Below are 14951 nucleotides of genomic sequence, written 5' to 3' on the forward strand. Positions count from 1 at the left end.
TTCCCTGAAGATCTGCTTCCTGACGGTAAGGACACGACCCAGGGACAAAGGATCGGGTGGAGCTGGCCTGGCCCGGTTCACACGCAGCTCCAGCTCGGGAACCAGCCGCCCCACCAGGTGACAGGTGACACCCGCCCTCCCAGCACCAGAAGCAATTTGCTGGACTTGCTTTCTTCTTGCAGAGAAAGCACTAGGCCTGGCCCCCTGCCCTGGGCCAGACCAACATTCATGGTGGGCATGGCTCCCAAACCCCAGCCTGCCCCCACCTGCCCAAGTGAGGGAAGAACAGAGAGGAGATAACCCCAGATGGTTCCCTAGTTCTGCTAATCAGTGAATGAGGGAAATCCGGATCCCAGACCATGCAATTAGCCGCAGGCTGTGATGACTGCCGCATGTGTGGCAGACACTCCCACCAAGCCAGGGACGGCAGAGCTCGCCAACCACCTCCCCCAGCCCCCACCCCGAGAGGGGGTGCTTATGGGTGACAGGCTTGGGGATGGGGGTGCTGCCTCTGCTCTTTGCAGTAGGGCGCTCTGTCTTGCGCTCTCTCTCTCTCTCCCCTCATCTCCCCTCAGCCTCCACGGCCAATTCATCCCCGAGCCCGGCCAATTTTATACATATCACCAACATTTCCTCAATTCCTCCACATCCCCCACCCCTCCACCCTCACCAACCCAGGCCACCACCATCCCCAGAGACCGCTCCCCTCCCTGAGGTCCCTGTTCTCCACCTTGATGGCCAGAAGGATCTTTTAAAAACATCCACGATGGGGACTTCCCTGGTGGCACAGTAGTTAAGAGTCTGCCTGCCAATGCCAGGGACACGGGTTCAATCCCTGGTCTGGCAAGATCCCACATGCTGCGGAGCAACTAAGCCTGTGCGCCACAACTACTGACCCGGTGCTCTAGAGCCCATGAGCCACAACTACTTAGCCCACATGCTGCAACTACTGAAGCCCACGCACCTAGAGCCTGTGCTCCGCAACAAGACAGGCCACCATGCCACAAAAGAAGAATATCCCGCCCTCACAGCAACTAGAGAAAGCCCCACACACAGCAATGAAGACCCAACACAGCCAAATAAATAAGTAAATACATAAATAAATAAATAGTTCTCTTTAAATTAATTAAAAAATAAAATAAAAACATCCACAATATCATCTCGTCTGTTTAAATATTTACTAAAACATCCAAAATCCCATGCTTGACCTAAGGTCCCGAATGGTCCACCCCTGCCCACTCGTCAGGGTCCCTCATCCCACACCCCTTCCTCACACCCCCCAGATCTACCAGCCTTCCTCCCACCTCAGTTACCTCTGCCCGAGGAACGCCTGTCCCTACTTTTTGCCTGTTTGTGGAACAATTTTCACTTAAACCATCCACTTCTCTTTGTAATGACCCCTCTCCCGGGCTCAAGAGTAGGAAGGAAATACTACTTATGTGTGTGGATGGTTTGTATATGAAAATTATGAAATCAGGAGTTATTTCGTTGGAAAACACATACTTCTCACAGGGAGCTTCTCCTACACCGTATACAATGGTGGGACGTTAGAGCAAGAGTGACGCCTAAATAGAAACAGTATCTGGAATGTCTGTGAATGGCTAAGTCAAGTCACCCGTCGAGGGAGGGGCTCACTGGTCTGAGAAGAAGGGGGTCAAGCCCCATGGTCGCGGGCGGGGAGCGGACAGGGCCTGCAGCCGGGCGGCCTGGGGGGCGGGTCTGACTGCCGCGTCCACACTCCGGCTTCCGGTCCAGGGTCTCGACTGTAGTCAACTGAATAGAAGAAGTGCTGATGCTCTGTAAGCCGGGGGGCTCTGGGACCTAAGGGCCCGACTCAGGACAGACGGAGGAGCACCTGCTCGGTACCCAGCACCAGGAGCCCTGAAAGCTGTGCTGACTTCTGCAGCTTCCCCCAGGCCTGCCTTCCTGTCCCCGTGTCCAAGGGAAGGAGACGTGGAAAGCGAGGCACAGAACACGTCACTGGAGAGTCAAGGTCCAGCCAGACCTCTGCTCTGTTCAGGCCTAAAGGGTCCAGGCAGAGCTGTGCCCCTCAGAGCCACAGAAAGGAACCTCGTAGGTGGCTGGAAAACCCACACCCAAACTCCTGGATAATGCCCGCGCAGACCTCAGCTCTCGGCATGAGGCTGGCGGTGCACTCATCCCTAAAAAGAGGAGGACTCCGTGGTCACAGGAGGCATTTTCTTTTCCAGCTTAAAAAACACCAGACCACAAAAATCACAGGGAGTGAACACTTCTCCGCAAATCCTGGGACGTATCACTGTGACCTCCTGCCTGCCTGCCCCACCGTGCAAAAGCCCAGCTCCACACACAGCAGGGCGTCAGCACGGGAGGAGGAGTCCAGGTCCTCGCCGTGTCACCACGCTCACCACCCGGGAGAGAAGGGCCCTCTGACCGCCATCCACCCCATCCTCAACGGACGACAGCCACCCCCGTGTGTCTGTACCCACGTATTTCACACAGGAGAGAACTCTGAGAGTCTGCGGAGCCGGGAGGGGTTCTTTACTTAAAAAGGAAATCATGGGAATTCCCTGGCGGTCCAGTGGTTAGGACTCGGTGCTTTCACTGCCAGGGCCCGGGTTCAATCCCTGCTTGGGGAACTAAGATCCCACAGGCCGTGCGGCGTGGCCATGAAAAACAAAAAAACAAAAAACAAACAAACAAAAAGAAATCTAACAATCTCCACTCTATTTTGTGCAGGCACGTCCACCAACCCACCAGCTTTTACCCTTGGGCCTCCCACCCCAGGGCACAGGGGCTCACACCTCTACTCCCAAAGCCCGGAAACTTCACTCGCGCCAGGATAAAGAGAAAGAAGACAGCCCAGCAGCTGTGTTCATCGCGTTTCTAGTTTACATGCTGGCACTAGTTTGCAAAAACTGAAACGTGCTTTTCCTGCTTTCACACATCCTTCTCTGTCAGCCCAAAGGCCACGCAGGAAGCTCCTCCTGACCTACAGGACCCAGAGGGACACGTCCACCTGGTTTGGGTCTTGAGCAGAGAACACACAGCTCATTTCCCCAGCAGAGCCCTGGTCATTACGACTTGAACTCCCAGGTAAGCGTCTCATTAGCTAGAGGGGGAAACAGGCATGGAGCACTCACCAAGGAAACCTTACAGAATTCAGGGAAGACATTTACTTTGTATTTGGAGCAATGCACATGGAATGCAAGACTGCTTTGTGCTCCATGATTAAGAGGTGGGGAGCCCTGCACCACCCTGTCAGGAGGTCTGGGTGGAAGTGATTCAGGAAGAGTTTATTCAGTTCCCAGGGCACAAGACATCTGCGCTGACAGGGAACCCTGAGACTCACCAAACAGCCTGGGTGGGGGGAGGACAGTGAGGAACAGATTCCAGATTATTCAGCTCTTCTGCAAGACAAGCAACTAAAAGTGACCCAAACAGCATCTTCCCTCCCCTAGAGATCAGGCACACTGGCCTTACTCACCATCTGTTATCAGTGCTCTGCTGGTCAGAACCTTCCCCAGCATAAACTTCAGCACAGCCAGGATGCTGCACAGGATTCCACTTAAAATGGAGACGCTGAACAGGAAATCATCCTAGGAGAGAAAGTTCCAAATTTCAGCAACTCATCTCAGGCTAGAGCAGATTATCTGCAAACCACTGCCCTTTGTTCCCAGAACAAATTATCAGTTGAGTATGCTGCCACCAGGTGGGAGTATATAGCTTGTTTTTATACCTCAGTTACCTGTGTCACTGGAAATTGGAAGGATGATGAAAAACAGATAATCCAGGTTTATATTTCCTTAGAAACCCATTAGCTATTTCTTTCCCTGTAGGAGATTTCCCTTCCTGCTTTTCTGCCAACATGACTGGCAATCATTGCTCAATAATGGAGTTGGTCAAAATGCTAAAAATAGTGACTTCTATGTCAAGTTTTCCACGCGTAAGTCAAACAGCAGCTGATTACAAAGTTTAGAACAGGTAGACCACTGGCCTAAGAACAGAGCCAGCTGAACTTGCTATGGGGTCAGTGATGGCTAGAGCTACTTATAACTCTATTTTTTCCTTAGCTTCACACAAGCAATTGGAAGTTCAAATATAGCCTTCAAGGTGGGAAAAGGCATCTAAAAATATAGTCTGCTATTGACGTTATCTTAGCACCTCCTATAAGTGGCTAGCTTACCTTTGCAAGCAAATGAGTGAGTCACGTATGCAAAAGTGAGTAGCACCGCATCTGTCTCCTGACAGCAGGCCCATGGAGCCACTCAGCTTCGGGCTCCCAGGCATCACTCCCATGAGACACAGCCTCCAGGTTCCCCGATATTAAAATGCCACTGCCAGCAGAAATCTCATAAGGCATCACATATACTCAAAAAAATAGGATTCCTTAAGCATTTTATTATTCAAATAACTGAGTAACAGAAAGCTAGGAAGAAGGAAGACAGCCTGTTCCGCCACGTTCAAAACTGAGCAAAGTGATCTGAAAAAATCACCTCGCTGGAAACAGGGCATCTGCAAAGCATCAAAGCACCTCCCCCGCGACACTGACCAGTGGTGGTTGGTCTTAACGTATGTCCACAAATCCTTTGCTACTCCCTCCCCAAAAAGGCACAGCTTAATTCCCTCCTCTACTAAGTGTCGACTGGACTCATGACTTGTATCTACCAAATAGAATACAGAAAGGGGGAAAATGGTAACTTTACAGGGTAGAAAACCAGTAAGTGACCCTCAAGATGGGCAAGACCATGCCTAAGCGATGCTACTACCACGTGCCTCCTGATAGGATGGGACGTGACAAGAAGAACACCTCTGGGTGTTCTACCCCCGAATCCATAACCTCAGTTGAATCGTGAAAAAACACCAAACAAATCCACACTGGGGACAGCCTGCGAAACACCTGAGCACTACTTTTCATACATGTCAAGGTCATGAAACGTCAAGGTCGTGAAAGATAAGGAACCACCGAGAAATTGTCACAAATTGGAGGCTAAGGAGATGTGAGGATGAAATGCCATAGAAACAGAAAAGGTCATTACGTGGGAAAGCTGGGACATCAGTGCAGAGGCTGGAGTTGTGTTAACAGTGTTGTCATCTCGTAGTTTGGGTACATGTACCTGGTTATCTATATGAGATGTTAACATGAGGGGAGGCTGGAGGAAGGGTATGTGAGACTTCTCTGTAATGTCTTTGTAACTGATGTATAAATATAAAATTATTTCAAATTTTGAAGTTTTTTTAAAATAATCACCTCACTGAAGTTTCACTTCCTCAAATGATCAGTAACGACTGTGCCAAACCTGGCCGCTTGGCGAATCCCAAGTCCCTGCTGTGTGTGAGCTTACACACCAGGGGGCGGAGGGTGGGGAAGGACCCCCAAATCAAAGCTCTCTTTGTGCAGGTACTCAGTCTAATTATGGGAGACGGCGCCCACAGGAAAAAATGCAAACATGATTAAGGAATCACATAACAACATAGTCCCACATGCAGACAGGATTCAAAAAGCCTAAGTTGGGAGAATGAGGCAGTCAAGTACCGCGAGGCCCCAGATTGAGAAGCTGAATTCTCACTTTGCTCAGCCCATGCCTGAAGCCTTTCTGGCTTCACCCGATCTGTTTGCAAAGCCCTCATCCCTACATTTCCAGAGGTAGAGAAAGGCTGTGCTCACCCCATCTAGCTCCCAGGGAGCTGGGGGTTGGCGATCCCCCCTACCCCCAGATGCATCTCGAGAAGAGCCAGCATGGCTTTGCTGGTCCTCCCCTGGGTCCGCTAACCCGAGGAGCTCACTCCTGAATGGGGGCTCGGCTGACGAAGGGCACTGATGCGCCAGCAGATCTTTGCTCAAATCTAGACTCTCGCTCACTGAGGAAACAAACCCAGGCTCTCAAATCTCAATGCTCTCTTCTGTAAAGAGCAATGTGATATCCACAGCCCCTGACAGGCAGCTGATGTGCAATAAAGCGCAGCAATTGTTATTCAAGGCTCCAAACACATCAGCCCCACACTCACTTATTCCACCAAACAGCCACACCAGGTGCTAATGGTGAGCCCCAAAGTATGGTGAGCACCCCTGTAAAAGAAACATAGGCAACTTATTACCTAGAAAGAAGCACGCATGGGGCGATGTAAAGAAACAGAAGAGAAACTATGGTTGGGATCCATGGTGGCTGATCAAGGGTGAAGGGGTGTTTGGGACCCATCTTTCGCCTTAGAGAAGCTTCCCATGGACTGGACTCCTGGTGGAACAGGGAATGGGGTAAAGCAGAAGCCTCACTTAACAACTGCGTGACTCTGGGCAAATCACAGAACCTCCCTCCCTCTCTTCCTCTGTTTACACATCTGTAAAATGCAAAAAAGAAAAAAGAACATTCGCCATCCCTGGTGGTTGTGTAGTGTGTCCACAGGGGTCAGCAGGAACTACATTTGCCAGAATTCCCTTGCTGGGTGGTTCCGCGTCCCCCTCGGCCACCAGAGACATCTGCGTAGATTTGGAAAGTGGCGGCGAGATGGTGGCCCCCGGTCCCTGAAGGCAGGTGCGGGGCACCAGGTGCTGATCCACTGGCTCAGCCTGGGGGGCGGGGAGGGAGTAGCCGAGATCTCAGCTTCGCCAGCTCCCACCGGATCCCCTCCTCCAGCTTCTCTGCATCCTGAGCCAGGCACGTGTGCAGCTTCATGGCCAAGGCTTCCTCTGCAGGTCACCTGTGTCACTGAGGCTGAGACCATGAGGGTGAGATGCGGCTCCAGGCCATCTTGAGGGTTCAAGGTTGTCCTGCTGTGCTTCCCTCAGGCCAGGAAGCCCTGCGGACTTCAGGCCCAGACTCTGGAGCAGCAGCCCCCGCCCTCCTGCACAGCCCCACCCCTGCCACTCAGCCCTGTCCTGACCACTTAGAGGGGTGCCGCTTCTCTGCTCCAGTCCCACAGATACTACTTCATGAGGATGTTCCAAAGTGCTCCAACAGTGCCCGGCACAGAGTAGATGACACATTTAAATGTGCAGAAGCCAACATGCAAACCTCGGGTGCTTTCCATCTGTGGATTACTCCCACCAACCACAGTCTGCTCTCAGGATCAGCTTGAAGGAACACCTGCCTTCCCCAAGGCTGGGAAAACAGAGACTGGGGCCACCTCGAAGCCTCATCTAGAGCATCCTCATCAAGGCTTTCTCACCACTGCTGTGCTGATCTGCTTCAGGAAAAATAAACCCTGAAGCAGGGTCCACGGAGGACCCGGGTTGGAACAGACCTGCCAACGCCCTTGCCCTGAAACAGCTTTCAGTATCTTAGAACTCTGCTGTAATTTCCCGCCCAGAACCCACCTGGCTCTCCTCTCTCCACACAGCCACCACATCTCTTGATAGCATGAGTATAATGTCACAGAGAAGTAGTCATCAGCCTGCTCAAGACATCAGTCCTCTCTATGGACTGTTTGTGTCCTTCCCAAATGCCTTATGTTGAAGCCCTAACCCGCATTGTGATGGGATCTGGAGATGGAGATAAGGGAGGTAATTAGGGTTAGATCAGGTCATGAGGATGGGGCCCTCATGGTGGTATTTGTGCCCTTGTAACAAGAGGAATAGATCCCTCTCTCTTTATTTTCCTCCCTCTCTCTCTCTCCCTCCACCTACACACATTGAGGAAAGGCCAGGTGAGGTCACAGTGAGAAGGCAGCTGTCTGTGACCCAAGGAGAGATCCCTCACCAGACACTGATCCTGCTAGCACCTTGATCTTATGGACTCCAGAACCATGAGAAATAAATTCCATAAGAAATAAAAGCCACCCATTCTACGGTATTTTGTTATGGCATGCTGAAATAAGAAAATTCTGGATGTAATAAAAGGAGTTTCTGAGAGGATTCCTTCCTGAGAGTCAGGAAGCCAGAGAAGACCTGGCTGAGGATGAGAAATTGCAAACTCAAGTAGGTATGCACTGATGGCTTCTCTCAAAGTGCAGCCACACCTGTCATCTCCCACTTAATCCTCACTGCCCAGTCAAACAGGCAACTGAAAGGTGGAGAAACAGATGCACAGAGGTTAAATGACCTGCTCAGGGTCACTCAGCTAGTGTCTGATTTGTTCCCAGGTGTGAACCGTACCAGGATGTCTCAACCATGGTGGCCTCCTCAACCTCTCTCACGTTACTGAATATGGACCCTGTAAAAACAGCGGGACTGGCATTTCCTCATTACGTATTGTTTCCACAGTTACCAGTGCTGGGCCCGTGTGATTTCTTACAGCTACATCTTTACTGAATGGATAGAAAATCGGGGCTAAAAGGTTCAAGACAACTAGCCACTCACTCAGAAGCCAAGGATAAATGTGTATTAAAGGTAAATGCTTACATAAATCATGTCCATTCTGGCAAGCTTCCTTATGACCTTATGGGGTGAAGCCCTTTATAACCAGCACAAAGCCATAAAAGACTGATATATTTGACTACATGGAAAATTAAAACATATGCAGAGGATAGGTTATATACAAATACAAACTAGGAAAAAATGTTATCACAAAGAGTTGGTCTCCCTAATATAGACAGCTCTTAGAAATCCAAAAGAAAAAGACCAAAAAACTAATAGAAAGTGGGCGAGAGACATGGGCAAAAATAAAACAAATTTTAAACATATGAAGGATGCTAAAATACATTCATAATAGAACAAAAAACAAAACTACACCAAGATGCTATTTTCCCTCAAACCAAAAGTGTTATTAAAAACTTTTACTCCTTGAAAGACGCTATTAAAGTAATGAAGGAAAGCCACAGACCAGGAGGGAAAAAATTGCAAACACATTTGTTAAAGGACTTGTATCCAAAATATATTAAGGATTTCTAGGACTTCCCTGGTGGTGCAGTGGTTAAGAATCCATCTGCCAATGCAGGGGACATGGGTTTCATCTCTGCTCCAGGAAGATCCCACATACCACAGAGCAACTAACCCCATGTGCCACAACTACTGAGCCCATGCGCCACAACTACTGAAGCCCAAGCACCTAGAGCCCATGCTCCGCAGCAAGAGAAGCCACCGCTATTAGAAGCCCACGCACCACAACAAAGAGTAGCCCCTGCTCACCGCAAATAGAGAAAGCCCGCATGCAGCAATGAAGACCCAACACAGCCAATAAATAAACTTATTTATTTTAATAAATTAAATAAATTTATTTATTTATTTAAAAAAGAATTTCTACAATTCAATAAGAAGAAAACAGATGACTCAATTTTTTTAACGAGTAAAAGATTTTAACAAACATTTCACCAAAGAAGATACATGACTAGCAAATAAGCACATGAAAAGATAACCAAAGTTATTAATCAACAGGGAAATGTAAATCAAAACCACTATGAGATACTGCTATATACCTGTTAGAATCAGTGAAATGAAAGAGAGAATACTGATTACGGTAAGAATTAGGAACAACTGGAATTCTCCTGTACTGTGGATATGAATACAAAATGATACAGCCACTTTGTAAAAGAGATTGGCTGGTCTTTATAAAGTTAAATATAGACTTACCATAGGACCCAGCAATTCTACTAATTGGTATTTACCCAAGAGAAACAAAAGCATAAATCCATGTAAAACCTTGCACACCACTATTCTTAGCTACCATTTTCATAACACCAAAAAACTGGAAACAGCCTAAATGTCCAACAAGTGGTAGATAAATGAACTGTGACGCAGTCATGCAATGGAATACTACTCAGCAATGGAAAAGATACATTCAGCAAGAATACGGCTGCACTTGAAAAGCATCATGCTGAGTGAAAGAAAGCAGACACGAGAGTTTCAACACTTCATGATTTCATTTCTATTACATTCCAGAAAAGGAAAATCACGCTGATAGAAAGCAGATCAGCAGTTGGAGAGACGAGGTAATTGATGACTGCACAAGTGCATAATGGTACTTTCTGGAGTAACAGAAATATTCTCTACCTTCACTGTAGTGGTAGATCTTTGATTATAAACATCTATCAAAACCCATCGAATTGTATGGGTGGAATTTTACTGCAGGTACATTACTTCTCAATAAAACTAATTTTTTTTTTAAAAAAGCAATTTATCCCAGGGATCCCAAGGTGATGACTCCTAATATTTACATAATTCAGCTTATTGCATGTTATTATAATAATGGACATAATGTCCATTGTCATACTGTGAGGCAGCAGACAGAGATCACAGTATGGTCATTGTAAAGATTAGATCAGAAGCCTAAGACATCAGTGGTGAAACATGGACCCAGACGGGCAGCCTTCAGGTCTCACAAATTTCCTCTACTGCCATGTTTCTACTGTCTGGGTGGGCAAACACTCCGTTCCATAGACTCATCTGAGGAGTTTCTTCCTCTACTAAGTGTTTCCTGACGACTCATGCTCTAAGAACTGACACTTCACTCCATGCTCCCCAGCACCCAGAACCACATTCTCCCAGGTCCTGTGACCCATCTTTCCTTCATTGTCTCCCTCTCCTGTGAGCTCATTGAGGGGAGAGGTCCTTTCTCATCCACCCTAGCTATGCCCACTGCAATAAAAAAACATCTGTGATACGAACTGCTACACTGCACAGAGAGACACCAAAATCATAATCAGCAAAGTCTTTCACAAGCAGTTTTAATGGAAGCTGCAGAAATGTTTATCCACATAGCTATCAGGCACCTGGACCCTCTGTGGACATAGGGAGCATAGGGTTAAAAATCTAACTGGGTAAATGCATTCCTAGAGTGGTGGGGGTGGGGACAGGAGAGGGTTAAGCTGGCTGGTTTTATCATGATTGAATGGGATGCTGGAATGCACCCTGGAGTGGGAAGAAACACCACCCCAGAGACTGGTCTTGAGCTTCAGCTGTGTCCCTGGACTGCTGGACGGAAGGACATCAGTGCCGCAAGGCTGACATTCTGCGACATCAGGAGATCCCTGGGCTGACAGATCCTCACGGCCACACTCTCGCTCCAAGATGCCAGACACGGGCTGGGTCTAAACATACCCCTCTGCTCCCTGCAGTTGTGCGACGCGAGGGCTCAAATGCGACTGCCCTCCCCACGCCCGTCTGCTGAGCGCCTCCTACCCTTCTGGGCAATAGCCCGTGGCCCCCAACCCAAACTTCAGGACAGCTTAGGAGAAGCCCCCTCAGCCTGCGCTCAACACGGCTTCCACCTTCCAGCATGTGACACAGGCCAAAGGTTAGTCCATTCAAGTGGAGTCTTTTCCAAGAGCCAGTAATGCCTTAACTCTGTAATGTTCTAATTTTGTTGATCCCAAAATGTGAGAAGCTACACCTTTACTCAGTGGAATGAATCCCTTAGAGAGAAATTCCAGGAACCTGGCAGACCCCTAGGGTAGAAAGAGCTCTCCAGCCCAAACTCTTTGGGCCGTGCCAAGACTAATCTGTCTCACCAAAGAGATCAGGTAGTGGAGACACACCCCCTCCTCTCCCCTGCCCACCCCACACCACCACCGCCAGCCCTGCCAAATCTGGCCCAGCACCAGACAAGGGAGAACACACCTTCTGTTTAAACACAAGGTGATCTCAAAATCGTGGAGCACTGAAACTGGAAAAGGGCCCAGAGATCAGGTAACCCATGCTACAGGTGGGGAACCTGAGGCTCAGGAAGAGCAGGTGGCTCCCCAAAGACAGCAGAGGCTCCCACCCATTTTCCACCTCCTCCTTAGCGGCCTGACACCACCAACCCCTTCTAATTCTCTAAGCCCAGGCCGGAATAAAGCTGCACGGCTAATTTTAGGATTCAAAGGCAATTAGGGCAGAGCTGATAAAACCTGATCCAGGGAGGATGCTTGTGCTGACGTGTGACCTTAGTCTTTGTACGCTAGCTCAGGAGACCTTAGTCTGCCAGATCTGGGCCTCAATCAGCCTTTTTTCAGGAGGACGCAGGGCCCCTGCACTGCTCCTGCCCCCCCCCCCCCGCCCCCCCGCCACACACACACACAGTCTGGTGACCTGGCAGACGAGAGTACCCGCAACCTGATGGACACTGACAAGATGACGATCTGTTCCAGCTCCTCTCAGTGAAGCCAAACCCAACTAAACCCACTGGATGAAGCAGACCCTTTTGCCTTCAGCTTTACAACTCGCCCCTTCTCTCACTCGGCTCCAGCCACCCCAGCCTCCTCAAACATGTTGAGCATGTTCTTGCCTCAGGACCCTTGCACATGCTGTTTCCACTCACTCTGTCAAATCACCACTCAAATATCACCTTCTCTGGGCTTCCTAGGTGGCGCAGTGGTTAAGAATCCGCCTGACAATGCAGAGGTCACAGGTTCGATCCCAGCTCCAGGAAGATCCCACATGCCACGGAGCAACTAAGCCCGTGTGCCAAAATAAAAAAAAAAAAAAAAAAATCACCTTCTCAGTGAGAAGGTCCCTGACTAATAATCCTTCCCCTATATTCTGATTGCTTTTTTAACAGCACTTTTCACATTTAAACACGCATTGTCTATTTAAATTTAAAATTACAGTAAATCCCCTACATACGAACCCTTTCAAAGATGCAAACGTGGAGCTTACTAACGAAGACCTGATGGAATTGGAGGTCCAGAAAAAGGATGAAGAGAGACAAGAGGAAGAAGTGACTGAAGAACTGAAGAGATTCATGACGCAGGAAGCAGCAAGGGGGTTTTCTTTATTTGAGGAGGCACTGTTAGGTTTTGAGGCACAGGACCCAAATGTAGAACGGTACACAAAGGTTGCAGTAGCCACTCAGAATGCAATCCAGTGCCACCGTGTCATCTATGACATGAGAAAAAGAGCTACTATCCAGACATCACTGGATCGTTTTTTCAAGAGGGTAGATAGAACTGAATTCGCTAGGTTCCCAACGAACACAGACAATTGTTGACACAAGGAACAAGCAAAGAAACTGGAAGGAGGCTGATGTGGTCTGACTCTCGCCCCGTACATAGGAGACCACCTACCACCAAGAGAGCTGAAACTTCCGGTCAAAATATCAGGGTGGCATGAGCTCAGGTGGAGAACTGTTAGAACCATCAGCATCTGAGAGCAGCCTCCAAAAAGGCCAGTCCCACCACTGAACAAGATCTGGGCTAAAATTGAACCTCACCCACTCTCCCTGCATCTTTACGTACCCCAAAACTTCCTATGTTGAAGCCCTAGTCCCCAGTGTGATGGTGTTCAGAGGTAGTACCTTTGGGAGGTAGTTGGGTCATGAGGGTGGGACCCTCGTGATGGGATTAGTGCTCTTATAAGAACAGACACAAGAGAAAGGATCTCTTTCTTTGCCACTGAGAACACAGCAGAAGGTGACCATCTGCAAGCCAGGAAGAGAGCACTCACCCCACACTAAATCTGCTGACACCTTGATCTCAGACTCTCCAGCCTCCAGAATTGTGAGAGATAAATGTTTGTTGGTAAAGTCACCAAGTCTATGATATGTCGTTACAGCACCCAGAATGAACTAAAGCATCCCCCAATCACTCCCACCCATACCCTGTACATCAACATACAAGTGGGGGTGTGAATTAACACCTGTAAATCCAACTCACGTCTCAACTCACGTCTGACGGGTTCACATCATCTCATAAAACGTACGATCCCTGTTTCTGGCTGGCCAGCTGCCAGCAGCCGTTTCTAACACTGCAACACCAAGTATCTCGGCCCCCCTGCCCCCACCCCCATTTTCCCATACAGCCTCATCTTGAAGCATTTTGACTCACGGTGTTACTCACAGAAGAACCTTTGGTGGCACTGATATTTTTTTCTGCAGTGCCACTTGTCACCTCCTATACCAAGCTTATTCCTTATCATAGGTGACACTATTCATGGCAATTCCAGGTCCCAGGGAGCTGTGACCACTAACACCAGCCAGAGGTCACATCTGAACGTTCAACCCACCCATTCCCCCAGAGACCAACACTCTCCCTTTTCATAAGCTGTGTAACAGCTTGTCGGGGGACGTGGAGGCTCACTTGCTTATCCCTGCACACATACACACACACACAAAGCGTCCTTTGCTTTCCTAATGAGGACAAATTTCAAACCATTCTGACACTACGTGTGTTATAGAATTACCCAGGGAAATACGAGTGCTGGCTGAATAAGAAATGTGGATCGATTTATGGCCCCAGGTGAAATTAAAAGTCACCCTCAGCCTCGGATCTTTTCATCACCCCCTTCCCTGCCCCACCCCGGCAGATGAGAAAAGCTGGCAGATGTGGAGGAAATGACACTGAGCCTGAGTCCTCCATTTCCCCTGGTTATTAAATTATATTGACAAATTGCCACGGAGTCACATTAAATGACTTCACAATTTTTAAATTAGCATCAAACCATTCTGATGTTGGGAGGTCAAGAGTTGGTGTTTGTATAATAAGGTTTAGCAGCCAGGAGGTTCTGCAGCTGGTGGACATCAGGTTCACTGGCGGGACTTAGAGACAGACTGGGAGCCCCAGTCCCCGGCATTTCCTGGCCGCGCTGGCCAACCTGACCATGGAGTCTTGTGAAGGAAACAGATGCCCAGCTCCACGGGCACCAGGACACTGAAGTTGGTGCGGTCACAGGATGCAGTAGCGGAGGGAAAGGCAGCATCAGCTGAGGCACTACGACTGCCTCAGTGACAATGAGGGCACTTTGAAGAGCTTGGCTGCCACTCCCAGATGCAGCCTGGCTTCTGTTAAGTGAAGCGTCTGTCTGATTGCTCTGTTCCGATACAAGATAGGAATGTGAGGCTCTTTGGGGGACAAGCACTCTAATCCCTGGACTTTGCCATGGAATCTGAGAGGAGCCATCCTGCTGGGCTCACACACCTTCCTGCCCTGCGACCATCAGGTATTTAAAGAAAAGTGACACCTCCAGGGTTCCCTAAAACCAGGACCAAGCATAACATCCCCTCAGCTAAATCCTCAGGACACAGAAGCCCTGACATCCTTGAAAAGCTCTGTTCTGCAAAGGAAGTAGAACCTTCCAGCTGTCTGCTTTTGCTCCATTCCCTTTGTTGGTATGAATACCATGC

At 48.9% G+C, this 14951-nt stretch overlaps 1 protein-coding gene across 1 annotated transcript in view; it reads right to left on the reverse strand.

Annotated features, from left to right (window-relative positions):
• The window catches only part of TMEM163 (transmembrane protein 163), a 238594-nt gene that overhangs the window by 7533 nt on the left and 216110 nt on the right, over positions 1–14951 (reverse strand). Inside the window, exon 6 of the mRNA XM_057745777.1 lies at positions 3467–3578. Within this exon, the coding sequence (XP_057601760.1) occupies positions 3467–3578 (112 nt within the window). The remainder of the gene's footprint in view (positions 1–3466; positions 3579–14951) is intronic.

Source organism: Hippopotamus amphibius, chromosome 8 (genome assembly GCF_030028045.1).
Source record: "Hippopotamus amphibius kiboko isolate mHipAmp2 chromosome 8, mHipAmp2.hap2, whole genome shotgun sequence".
Taxonomy (NCBI): domain Eukaryota; kingdom Metazoa; phylum Chordata; class Mammalia; order Artiodactyla; family Hippopotamidae; genus Hippopotamus; species Hippopotamus amphibius.